This window comes from Orbicella franksi, chromosome 7, assembly GCF_964199315.1.
Source record: "Orbicella franksi chromosome 7, jaOrbFran1.1, whole genome shotgun sequence".
In the NCBI taxonomy this organism is placed as follows: domain Eukaryota; kingdom Metazoa; phylum Cnidaria; class Anthozoa; order Scleractinia; family Merulinidae; genus Orbicella; species Orbicella franksi.
The window spans coordinates 11,221,566-11,234,252 of record NC_138151.1 but is presented as its reverse complement, the minus strand read 5'-3'; the positions used below and the strand labels follow the sequence as shown (position 1 = coordinate 11,234,252).

The following is a 12,687-nucleotide window of genomic DNA, read 5'->3' as shown; positions in this document are numbered from 1 at the left end:
CGTTCGCGCTCTGCTCGCCTAAGAAAAACCGAGGAATAAACTGGACAGATAAAGCTACAGAAGCGTTACTAGAGTTGTGGGCTGAGGAGTCCATTCAAACGTCACTCGCTGCAAACAACCATTTCTCCTTCCGTCTTTTTTTTTCTTATTTCGTCAAGATGCAGATCAATCTCCTTGTTGAACCGAAGATGGCTCTTCCTGTTTCGATTTGAGTCACATTTTACTCTTAAGATGCGATGCAAGATGACGGCAAGCTGTTTATCCGCCATTTCCCGGGAATAAAACAGATGGAGAGAAGGGCAGCCGATTAGAAATTGGAACTGTGCCCAGCTGGAGGAAAACCTTTTACTTTTGTCATGTAAATGGGTAGTGCGGTGCCGAAATGGTTTAGGCACGGTGCCAAAAATTTGGCGTGCCGTACCGATTTTTCAGTGCCTGTAAATGAGGTTCCCAGACTCCGCGCCGGACACGAAATCCGCAAAGCAAAGCGACGAAAACATTTTACGCTGAGAAAGTTTTAAGAAAGGAAAGGAAATGGTTATTGGTGATAGGCAAAAAGTATATTAATTAGCTCAAAAGTATTCTTATGGGGAAATGCAGGGATTAGTAGGGGGAATCGGGCATCGCGAAAGTAAAAGGCTGTACGAAAAGTGTGCAGGTAGTCCAGACTTCATGCGCTTGGCGAAGTGATTCAAAGCAATGTTTAACGATAACTTTCCAAAGTTTTGCCAATGAAATAAAGGTTAGTTGCAGAAACGCTGCTTCCGAAATTTATTCAGAATTTATTTACCTATGCTGAAGGCTATGAAGTCCGTGTTTCTCTGTCTTTTGCCAAATGAAAACTATTGGTTGAAAGCTAAGCTTTTGGAAACCAAATTCATTTATCGTGTTACGCATGCATGCACTGAGTTTAAACTCAAAATTTCTGATAAGAAGAAATCTTTTCCCTGCTTATTTGACAGCCCAAATTGATCAGTCAAGCCTAGCTGACTTCGTCCTCCACAGACCGTGGAAAGCACCGAAAAAAGGGTTTAACACTTCCTTAATTTTAATCTCAAGCGTAACCGGAGTAGGCGTAAAATTTTTTGTCGTGGAAGAAAAGATAAACTTAAAGCTTAATATGACGACTAACTCTGGTCCTTTTTTTCCTTGCAAATTTCCCTATGTCCATGCCATGAAAAGATATTTGTGTTATTGATATCTCAGCCAGTGAAAGGCAAAACTGTTTATTACATTTGTTATCGCTAGAGTTCCGAGTTCTCTAGTTCTCGGGTAGAGCTGCCATAGATCGGGAACCATGGTTTACCGGTGCAATAGAAGATAGGTTTTGCAACTATATTGACCAATCAGAGTATGCGTAGTATCTCAGTTATTCTATAAACTCTGATAAAACATAGGTATTTGACCAGTCAGAACGCACCCAGAGTCCTACATATATATTATAAAATCTGTTCAGTTTTAGTCACTCTGTTCATGTTTTCACAAGTTAGGGAAACACAAAGAATTTAGCCCGTGGACTGGGAATAGAAGGCAGGAGGTTTTATGTTTTGGTTGCTGCAGCTTATGGGCAATGTAACGACCTCTTGTTGTGGTCAATGTTAAGTGCTTTATGTGAAAGAAACTGAACGAAATTTACAACTTTTGTATTTTAGGTAATCGTATGAGTGCGAGTGCAATTAAGGATTTACACTTGCCTTTAGTTCATTTTCATTCCTATTTTTTTCGTTCGTTATTTTCCCAGGCGATTTTTGTGATCAGTGATTTTTTTTTTCTTTCTTTGTAACCTTTTGAGAGATCTTAGAAATAATAATTAAAAAATATCTGAAATCCTATATGAAAAGGTCGGGTATTCTCGTCGTCTCGAGTACAAATCAAGGATTGTGGTCTCACCTAGGGTGTTGATGACGAAACGTCACCATTCTTAGCTGTTAAAGTATCCTTTAGGATGCACTCGCACAAATAATAATAAAAGAAATAGCCTGCGTAGCAAGCGTTTCCGTAGGGTTTGGAAGCAAAGAAAGACCGAGGGACGGGATTTTCGGTGTTTTGTCTGCGCGGAAAATGGGGCGAGAGCCAAAAAAAAAAAGAAATCGGGGGGTGGGAGAGGGGAAGGAAGGAAACGCTTGCAGACAAACCCCTGGATTTTGAAAACCTCCGTTCGCCAGCGAACGGGGCTCATGATTGGCTGGGCTAGTCCAATATTATTGACATGTGTCGCTCAAAGGTATTTTAACACCTTTGAGTGCCAGACAAAAGGGGAAGACGCGTTCGAAGCTTGTTTACAAAACGCTTCAACTTTTCTCGCTGAACGAGGATTTAGTCGTCAGCTTCGACAGTGCGGTAAAAATCGTGTAGTGCAATGCTGACACTTTTCGAAGCCTGCACATTATTGCAGAAGCAAGCGCGACACAATTTGCAGCTGTCCCTTCAATTTTAACATCACTTTCTTGAATGCCACATGCGCCAAGGACAAGATAATAAACCACGGGACAGAAGATTCACATTACTGCGTGGGAAAACCTAATAATTTCGTCTGGCCAAGGGGAAGATTATCTTTATTCAGATACTAGTCAAGATTATCGTTTTTTTCCCTCTCAGATGTTTGAAGCCTCTCCTGCCCAAATTCCAAAGTTTTCCGAGAAGACTTTCCGTTGTTTGTTTTTGCTACAGGCGATAGCACTCGAACCGATTTGCGGATCTGGCGTTTCCAGCAAACGCTTCTTGACTGGAGTGGCCTTTGTGGGAGTTGACTTGGGGATTTTACCTTGTATCGATTCCTGGACGAATGAATGCAGTGATCCAAGATTTCGAACCTTGCGAGCACTAGGATTACTAACGCGACCTGAATACTTCTCACATTTTAACTTTCTGGCAGATTTGTGCAAAAACTTCACCCTTGCAGTCCTTCCTTTTATACGGATTGAGTAGAAATATAGCTTAATTATAAATTACCAAATTTTATTCATCGAGATTTCTCCGTTCCCACCGTGTGCTCGTTGTTTCAGACATATTTTGACAAGTTCAAGTTTATTTTGGTTCAAAGTTCACTTCCGCTACAGAAGGCCGAAGATTTTATTGGTTAATTTTATGACAGCCGATGACAGCACGAAATCTCAGTGTGCGCACTCAGGTATGAAAGGCCAAGTGAGCGGTTTTCAAAATCCAGGGATTCGTCTGCAAGCGTTTCCTTCCTTCCTTCCTTCCCCTCCCCCTCCCCCCTCTCTTACTCGCTACATTTTTCACGCTGTAATTCTTTGCTCCCGAACCCCACAGAAACGCTTGCTACGCAGGCTATAAAAGAAACGCTTTCATTTGTTTTCCTTTGATCTCTCGAGTACGCGAGTCGGGTCAGCAAGTGCGCGCGGGATCCTTTCTTGAACAGTGGCTAGTAATCGAACCTATTCCGTTTTAAGTGGTATCTTTTAGGGGTATAATGAAGCTCAAGCAACGCCCACATTAGTCTTCTTTAGGAGTTAGATTCAAACTTTCCGATGAGCATTCCTGACCTTCTCATATGGGAGTTCCCTAATGTCTAACAGGAAGTGAAGGAGTGATGGAGTTAAATCGTCCCATCCAGGGGGAAGGGGGGGGGGGGGGGTGGGGGAGGGGAGGCAAGCAGCGAGGCCTGGAACCGAGTTCCTATGGTCGCCCCAATTAAGAAATTTGGCCGAGCGATACTAAGTACTGGCTTGTGGAAAACAAACATGGCGGACTTCCGTGAGCGGGAGGCGTTTGTAAAGTTTTGTAAACGTTCTGCATAATTCACGTTCAAACATCTAAGAAAAAGTTTCAGTTGCCCTACATCTAAATCTTAAACATTTTGAGGTATCGGGGATAAATATTCTAACGTAAACCTGCTAGCGGGAACTCCACTACGAATTTTAACAATGTCTATGCGAAATTCAGTGTGAGCCATCATGGTGCTTATTATTTCGTTCATGCATTTTTTGTAGCGGTGTCCTATCAACGGGATAAACTGAAGTATTTCTTTATTTCCGGACACCCTGATGGTAAGGGTTGCTATTTTTGAACAGCTTAACAGCTTCGTGACCCTTTTTGTTTGCAGGTGCAGTGAGTACTTCGCTTTCCTGTTACGTTACTACAAGAGGTCTGTTTCAGTTTCAGGCAAAGCATCTGGCGTTATTTATCAAAGTGAAAACTGGATAGGTCCCTCGGCAGAATTGAGAATTCATCACTATCTCTTTGGTTACAACACAATAGTTGTGATGTTAATTGTTTTTGTTTCTTCATAATCATCCTCAGACTTTTGTTTTGATATTCTTGACTTAACAGCTTAAATAATGGGTCCAGTCAAGTCGTTGAGATGGAGAGTGTGCAGGAAGTTTGACTCTACCACCTCAATTTGTGCTCTTTCTGTAGGCCTTTCTCGGGCACTAATTTTTTATGCCACCTCTCAATACGTTTTCATAGGGTTCATGCTCCTCTCTTGCACTAAGAATTGCCATTTGAGACAGGTAATATTAAAGACTTCATTTATCTGACTTTATATTAGTCTTCCTTATTGTCTTAGTTAGCTCTCCTTCCATTACAGGAACAAACCACTGATAATCAACACTTTAGGCCAAATTTGATTTATTGATATCCTCTTTTTTGTAGCCTGCGTAGCAAGCGTTTCTGTGCGGTTCGGGAGCAAAGAATTACAGCGTGAAAAATGTAGCGAGTAAGAGAGGTGGGAGGGGGAGGGGAAGGAAGTCTGGCACTTAAAGGTGTTAAAATACCTTTGAGCGACACATGTGAATAATATTGGACTAGCCCAGCCAATCATGAGCCCCGTTCGCTGGCGAACGGAGGTTTTCAAAATCCAGGAGTTTGTCTGCAAGCGTTTCCTTCCTTCCCCTCTCCCACCCCCCTCTTTCTTTTTTTTGGCTCACGCCCCATTTTCGCGCAGACAAAACACCGAAAATCCCGTTCCTCGGTCTTTCTTTGCTTCCAAACCCTACGGAAACGCTTGCTACGCAGGCTATCTTTTTTGCCTTAGAGGAATAAAACAAACCTGATCCTTTGGTTAGCGGTCATTTAGCCCCCAAGTTGATTAACCCCTAACCGGTTAGCCTCCAACCACAAGTCGATTAGCCCCTTACTCATGTCTAAAGAACGAGAAATATACAGGATTTTTTATTTCTGGTGGGGGGCTAATCGACTTCTGGTTGGGGGTTAAACGGTTAGGGGATGATAGACTTGAGGGCTAAAAGACTGTTACCGATCCCTGCGCTTGATGTCTTTTCTTGTTATTCTGGAAAGCCTTAAGCGAAGTCTCAAAACTGGCCTATTTCAAATGTTGTGGAGGGTTCTGTTTACACTGGTTTGCCCAAGTTAAAGTTAGTTGTCTGGATGAATGACCATTTTACCTGCCTACCTCATTACTAGCACACAACTACAGTTAACGTGGCTCATTTGACTTCCCTGGGTCTATTTCATAAATTATCTTTCTCAGCAGATGAGTATATGGCAGCCCCATTTGATATCCGGAAATATTACGGAGCTTTCTCCCACCACACAAATAATACTGATGCTCATCATCAGTACAAATTATGCCAAAGCATGTGAGCAGAAGTTGCTTTCTTTATTTTCACGGGTCAATAACTTGTAAATGAAATACCTCAACCCAGTAAAAGTTCACATTGAGTCTGTGCCCAGTAAATAGCCCATTTTGGACATACCCATATGCAGAAGCAGAAAAATGATTTCAAATTTGAGAGTTCAAATTGGTACTGAACAGTAAGGGGGGGGGGCGGGGGGGAGGTTCAAAGCCTCTATAATTTATCACTGTATTATCGAGACATGCAAACTGGCAGCTATTTTCGATGTTGTTGACTGATCTGCAACTGCCTTCAAGTTTCATGATTTAAATTACTCGAGAGAAAGTCTTCCGACGCAACTTATTACAGGAAAATCGTAAAGTAAAGGCAGTCTTTCATAAGACAGTCATATAAGACGGATAAAACTTTAGACAGAAAAGCTTGTTTAATGTAAGCTCAAGTTTAAATGTACAACGCTGAACAGTTGAGAAATATTTTAATGGCTTACTTTCGGAGGCTTCGCGATATATAATGGCAGTCACGAAACAGTTCGGCATCGCTATTTTCCGTAGAAATTAGAGAAGAATAATTGGTCGGTGTGAAGATGGAAGGCAATGAACCTTGAAATTTCCACAGCAAAATCAAAACTTCAGCTTCGGTTTCTTCCTGAGATGGCAAAACCTCTCTAGGCAACCAAGAATGCAACCACGCTCGACAGGAAAATAGCACAAAGCTGGTCCTTCATTCCCTTAGTTCTGGTTGTCTCAGAGCTGTTGTTAAAAATTGCTAACAGCGACTAAAAAAGTTATCGAATAGAAGGGAAATCCTGAACACAAATGGCGGCGAAACATGTTTCGGTCTCCTCCAATCTCGTTCCCAGAGTCTTCATTTTCCTTGACCAGCGGTCGGAAAACGAGACCTCTGGGAGCAACCATTTCAGGCGTGCGCCATAGATGCAGACTGCGCAGTGAAACCGGATGGGCAGAATTCGGTTATTTCAAAATGTTTGCTCCCAGAACTCTTGTTTTCCGACCGCTGGTCAAGGGGAACGAAGACTCTGGGAACGAGATTGGGTTTCCTCACGTTATTTTTGCGTTATGCGCATGCTCATTACGGTTCTCAAATGATTGACAGATTTCTTTACTGGGGCGATCATATAAACCGGAAAAGCGGCAAGATCAAAGGTAGCTGCCAGCCTCACCTGGTCCTACCACTACAACTTGGAAAATATAAATATTCTCCAAGTTAAAGATGAGTGACAATGAGCAATCTGAGACTGAATTTTACTAACCTGAAGAGATAACGAAACGATGCGACTCTCACTGAATTAATAATTATTATTATACATTGAACTCACTATCTCTTTTCTGATTGGCCGAAAGCGTACAGTGAATTTTCGAAATCAGCGCCTGTGACGTCATCTAGTCGCAGATTATACAATCATGTCAAGGACACTCAAGGTCACGAGTAATCATGTCATGTGTGACCGCGATGCATGATTTCTAAGGGTAATCATGTCAAGTTCGCGCGCTTTGTGTTGCTTGCAGTCAGTGAAGAAGCAAAAACATCACTTTTTCTTTCGTTCAATGTATAATAAAAAAAATCATTAGATTCGGTTTTTGTGATATCCAGAATAATCAAGGTCTCGGTAAAGGTTATCAGTCTCAGCCTCCGGCTTCGGCTAATAACCCCTCCCTCAACCTTGATTATTCTGGATATCACAAAAACCTCATCCAATAATTGTTTGTAAGCCGTAGCGGTTTTTATAAACGTTGATCAGATTATCCTCTCAAGTTGCGACTTTTAATTGGATTTTAATCTTGCACTTTAATAAACTTCGTCTTCAGGTTTTCGCTTCCGATCCTTTGTTGATAACGATGCCGTTCCATCAAGTTGATTACATATTTCAAAATTTGTTTCGAATTCCCGCTATTTCGAACTACAATATTTTACTTTTCTCCTCAGAGTTTGAGATAGAGGGGTACAACTGTATCAACATGGGTCAGACCAGGCCAGATAGAATTGCATACGACGCAATGATACAGGAAGTGCAATACTTACATTCTGAATACTTTACATTTTATTAATAGCATGAGAGCATGTCATCGCCTCACGTTATGAGGAAGTAGGTCAAATCACTTGAAGACGAATCACCTATAAGTGATTAGCGCTAAACTGGTTTTCAGTGATTTCTCTGGTATCAGTGTCATTTCAATCCGTGAAATAAAGCCACTAACAACAGATTTAAACTTAAAGGTGGGTTTCTTACAAAACCACGTAAACTTCCCTGAAATGGAATTCTAACCCACCCTCGGTGTGGTAATCTGACATTGGCTTTTGAATACTCTCAAACAAGTAACAGAGGGCAGCACTGACAAAGTAACTAGAAAAATCAAACTAGTATGGATCACAGAAAAAAAAATGCATTGAATGACTCAAACAACGAAACAGTCGCATTCAGTTTTAGTGCTGATATGACTGACATCATAAAGATAGAGACAGAAAAACAATGGAGGACTTCAGAAACTCTCGAAACGAGCATGTTGTGAGCTTCACGACTACAAATGCCACCTCGTGTACTTACGTCTTTAACAAGAGATCTACTATAGAGCGGTTGTCAATCTAGTGTTGTAAAAACAAACCCAATCCAATCACTTACCAGTTAGACTGCTCGGTCAATCTTAAATTGTACTTATATGTAAAATAAAACCAAAACCAAATTAAGTAATTTCCTGACTACTGTCGACACTCAACTGAGAACCGCTCTGAGCACGATTCACATATTCCTTTAGCTCATCGAAATCATCGGTGGTCGAGTTTTCTCGCCAGATGAACCAAGAAACGTGGGCCAACCTTCAGATTTCCAGCTGTACAAACACAAGCATATGGGGATAACACGTACCTGCACGCGGAAGCAACAGCAGTGCAAGAAGACCATACCAGTATGTGCGTATTCGCAACGAGTTCATGTAACTCATCTCATCGAGTTCACGGTCAATGTTGCCAGAACTTTGTGGGATTTGGGATTAAAACCCCTACTTTCTGTCAAATGCGTTCACGAGGATTTTTCTAAATTGAAAAGCTCCCCTCAGACGCATGCACTGAAATATTTCACGTGATCAGCGACATGAACTTACTGTACATTCTCGTCCACAGAGCCCACGATTCTTCTGGCCTGCGGCAGGGATCGAGGGCTCTGGGCTGGTCCAACACCGGAAGTCCGCGATTCACGGACTTCCCGTCAAATCTGGCAAATCTGATTGGCTGAGAATACGAAACGAATACTCTGCGCATGCTCAGAAAATCGGGTCCGGCCAGAGCCCTCGATCCCTGCCGTAGGCCAGAAGGATCGTGGGCTCTGGGGACGAGAATGCTTACTGTAAAGAACACCGCGGTAAAGCGCACTGTGCATGAGTACAAATTTGAGCTTCCGGTAAATTACGCATTTCCGGTTACGTATTAAAATCCAATGTAAACAAAATAAAATCTCGTACCGCGAAGTTTGAAAACAAAAAGTAAGAGTTAGCAAAAGAAAGTAGGGGAAAGGTTTGTCTCGTTGAAAAGTTTATTTTTCATTTAAGTTTCAAGCGCTTGCACCCAGGGGTTTGGTGTTTGCACCAACAACAAAATATGAGAGAATTTCGGGCGCGTTCGCGCTCGACAAGAGCAATTTTTTTTTTACGTAGTTCTCCTTGTTGCGTTGGTTTGGTTGTGCGGTTCCTTCGCAGAAAAATGTGGGAAAGCCAACAAAAGCAGCCGTAAATGTGCCGGCAAAAATTATTTTCTGTCTGAAGATTTAACCAGAGCTGCCGAACTCAAGTGGGCTCAACAGTTTGCCGTGTTCACTGGGACGAAATACGGACGAGCAACAACAGATGTTCGGTTCCTAGAGAAAACCATTCGCGAGGCGTCAGGAAACAGCGGATTCCTGCGAGACTTTTTGCAGTCCTGGATGCCATAGGAGCAACATTGCATGGGTACAAGCCAGGTGCAAGGTGGTGCTACAAATGCTGTACCAGAGTGGACGAAGAAACAAGATTTACCTCGCATCCTGACTAGAAGCCGCCGGTGTTACGAACATCGGTTAATTATAATTGACACGCAGGTTCTCACTGCCATGGATTGCTGCAAGGATTTTCGGAATCTCCTTACCAGCAAATTAAATGAAATTAAGGAAAAGGAAAGCATACTCTTTCAAAGATTTTTGTTGCAACAATAAACAAGTTGTTTGTATCAAATTTTGTAAAATTTGCGGCAAAATAGACATGATACCAAAAAAAATTCATTTTAAATTTAATTATATTTCGTGTTAAATGATCCAAGTCTTACGCATGTATGGTTCTCCACTAAGATGGAAATAAACAGACCTCAGATGACAAACTTCAAAAGGTACCTATAAAATATTATCTCGCACTACTGATTTTGGAGTGTTATTTGCATTTAATGTACCTCGCATTTTTATTTTACTCTTCTTGACCACAGTACAGTATGGTCAATTGCTTCACTAAAATTCATTGTTGGGGTGCAGGTAGCAAAAAGCCACCTCAGGCGGTTCAGTCTAAAATTGGTATATTTTTGGAAAGAAAAAGGTAGCACAGAAGCTGGGAACTATTATTTTGAAAAATTAATTGCCAAACGAATTTAAAGAAAAATAATAATTTTAAAGACAGCAAAACAAGAACTTTATGCCACTTGACAAACTTATTTTTCCTAAGACCAAACCCATAAAATTGCACCAATAATATTATCTAAAATTAATGTCAGTTTCACATATACTTATTGAAATTCAGTAGTACTGCAATGTTGTCTCCACACCGAGGATTCAGTTAGAGGGGTGTCCAGGAACCCTATGGGCACCCACTTCATGAAAAATTTCACTAAAAGTTCACGTACTCCATTTTTCATTAATGGGGGGATATGCTTTTTGGACATCCATTTTCAGTATCTGGATTCAAACAAACTCATCACTAATATGTTTATTTCTTATTTTTTTAATTTTTTTAATTTAGATCTTGCAATTTACCAATTTTAAGACTACACAAGAACTTAAAGTAGCACCACAGCAGTAGTGAAGGCCTCCAAAAAGTTCAGAACCATTTCCAATTGCTGTTCTAAAGACTTACATTTCTAGAAGAGGCTTGTGGAATAGACCTGCAGTACCCAAAAAGCCAGCAAACGTCCATGGCAGAAATACAAACATCATTTGGGGTGGTAAAAATAAATTGCTATGGTGAAGTTACAATGGATAAAACAGTTTGTAACAGGATGACAACAGCAATCCTTGACTTAACTCAACTATCAGGTTAGTATCACTTACCTGAAATGTAAAGATACAAGACATACAAGATACAAGTATTTTGAAGGATAATTGTTTGACATCATGATAATCCATGGCACATTATAATAACACCATCTGACCAAAACTCATTCAAACAGATTATCATTATTTACATGTATTGCACATGGTCAATGACAATATCATAAATTTCATCATTCAGTTGAAGTCATAAGCACTAATGAGAAGGATTTAGAGGACTTCTCAATTATTATGGCAATGATTTGGAAGAGTTATCTGAGGAGTCTCTTGGCCAAGAAAAAAATGCTGCATCAGAGTTGCCACAAACCATTCAAGTCTCATCCTTTTAATGATTTGGAAAACTGATAATTATTTTGGTTTGAATATTGACTAGTGACTTAGTTAACAATCAAAATAACATAATGTTGTTTAGGTGACCGGTAAGGGTAACAGACACCATTTCAAGATTATATTTCTGATACAGGTATTGTATTTGTGCAATCTAATAAGTAAGAGGATGTGTTAAGACCAACACATGACAGTGATTGACACAAGCAGAGAATCAAATATTTAAATTTAATAAATAAAATTATTTCAATAATTTATTTAAATAAGTAAAATAGATATTTACCTTTTCTATTAATTTCAAAAAATTCATTTGACCAGCTGATCGGAAAATTTTAGATATCCTTGCAACATCATTATGAAAGCAGTGATGCTGACAGTGCCACTGTATGCTCCTGGACAGATGAAAGAGTTTGCTGACAAAACTGCACCTGGTCTTTTCAATGTCATTTTGCAGTCTATTCTCTGGGAAGATCCAAGATTGAGTGAAGAACACTGTGTATAAGAGGAAAAAAGAACTCTTGTTTTGTTGTGCACAATAGCATATTCCAGGTACTTTGCCCTGTTTTATTCTTATTTGTATTTAAAATACAGGTCTCCTTGGAAGACCATAAGGCCACTCAGTTTAAAAAGTCTGTTTAATTAATTATTGCATGTTTCTTAACTAGAACAGCAGACACAGCTTTACCCCAATATAAATGTCAGTTCTATTATATAATGAAGTAAAATTACTAGATGTTTTACCTTTCTTCACATTTAACCCCTTGAAAGGTATGGACATAAAAGTAGTTCCAGTGAACTAGCTTGCAATAATGCCATTCTTTTTATAGATCTCAGAAAACAAATACACCTCAAAGAGAAGAGGGATTATTTATCCAGCAACATGGGGCATCCTGAGATGTTATCAATTCTGGAAGAATTTGAGGTTTCAGCACAAGCCGAAGGGATGTGGATGGTCAAAAAAGCAGGCTCCTCAGGAAGCAGCCAGTGTTTGTAAAGCTTCAGATTTCAAGTGTACTTCAAGTGAGTTTAAAGTACCGTAGTTAAAAATCTGAAAGCTATAACTTTAAAATACTGTGAATTAAAAACTTGTCCGGTTAGTTGAACAGTCTTTTTGTGTACATATATGGATAGGCTAGCAAAACAGTGGCACATAAAGGAAACATGTTATTGTAACATAGAAAATCATATAATTCACTGAAATGATTTTAAATTTTAATAAATTTATTGTTTCAAATGAGTGAGTTACTACACGGTTCTGTAATGGTGTTCTGCCTCTTATTACTGGCAATGTACAACTTGAAGACTCCTTTGACCTATCCATCCTGAATGAAAATCCAATGGTACCTCAAAGTTCTCTAGCATTTTATTTAGAATGGCTCACCAAAGAAGGCAATCTTGCTGCTGTTGTAATCATGAAATTCTGAAAGTAAAATTGAAATTTAATTCCAAACCGCAAATTTGTATTTTCATGCAGGCGCTTGACTATTACATGTAGCTTGAGTT

General features: G+C 40.1%; 1 protein-coding gene across 3 annotated transcripts in view; it reads right to left on the bottom strand.

Moving 5' to 3' along the window:
• The window catches only part of LOC145493964 (fibroblast growth factor receptor 1-like), a 42,422-nt gene that overhangs the window by 27,479 nt on the left and 2,256 nt on the right, over window positions 1–12,687 (bottom strand). For 2 of the 3 annotated variants that reach the window (XM_081473458.1, XM_081473459.1), the window contains exon 2: window positions 8,443–12,604. In XM_081473458.1, the coding sequence (XP_081329584.1) occupies window positions 8,443–8,518 (76 nt within the window). In that variant the 5' untranslated portion in view covers window positions 8,519–12,604. Of the gene's footprint in view, window positions 585–8,442; window positions 12,605–12,687 lie in introns of those variants that run through there. The other variant, XM_081473460.1, reaches the window with a different exon arrangement.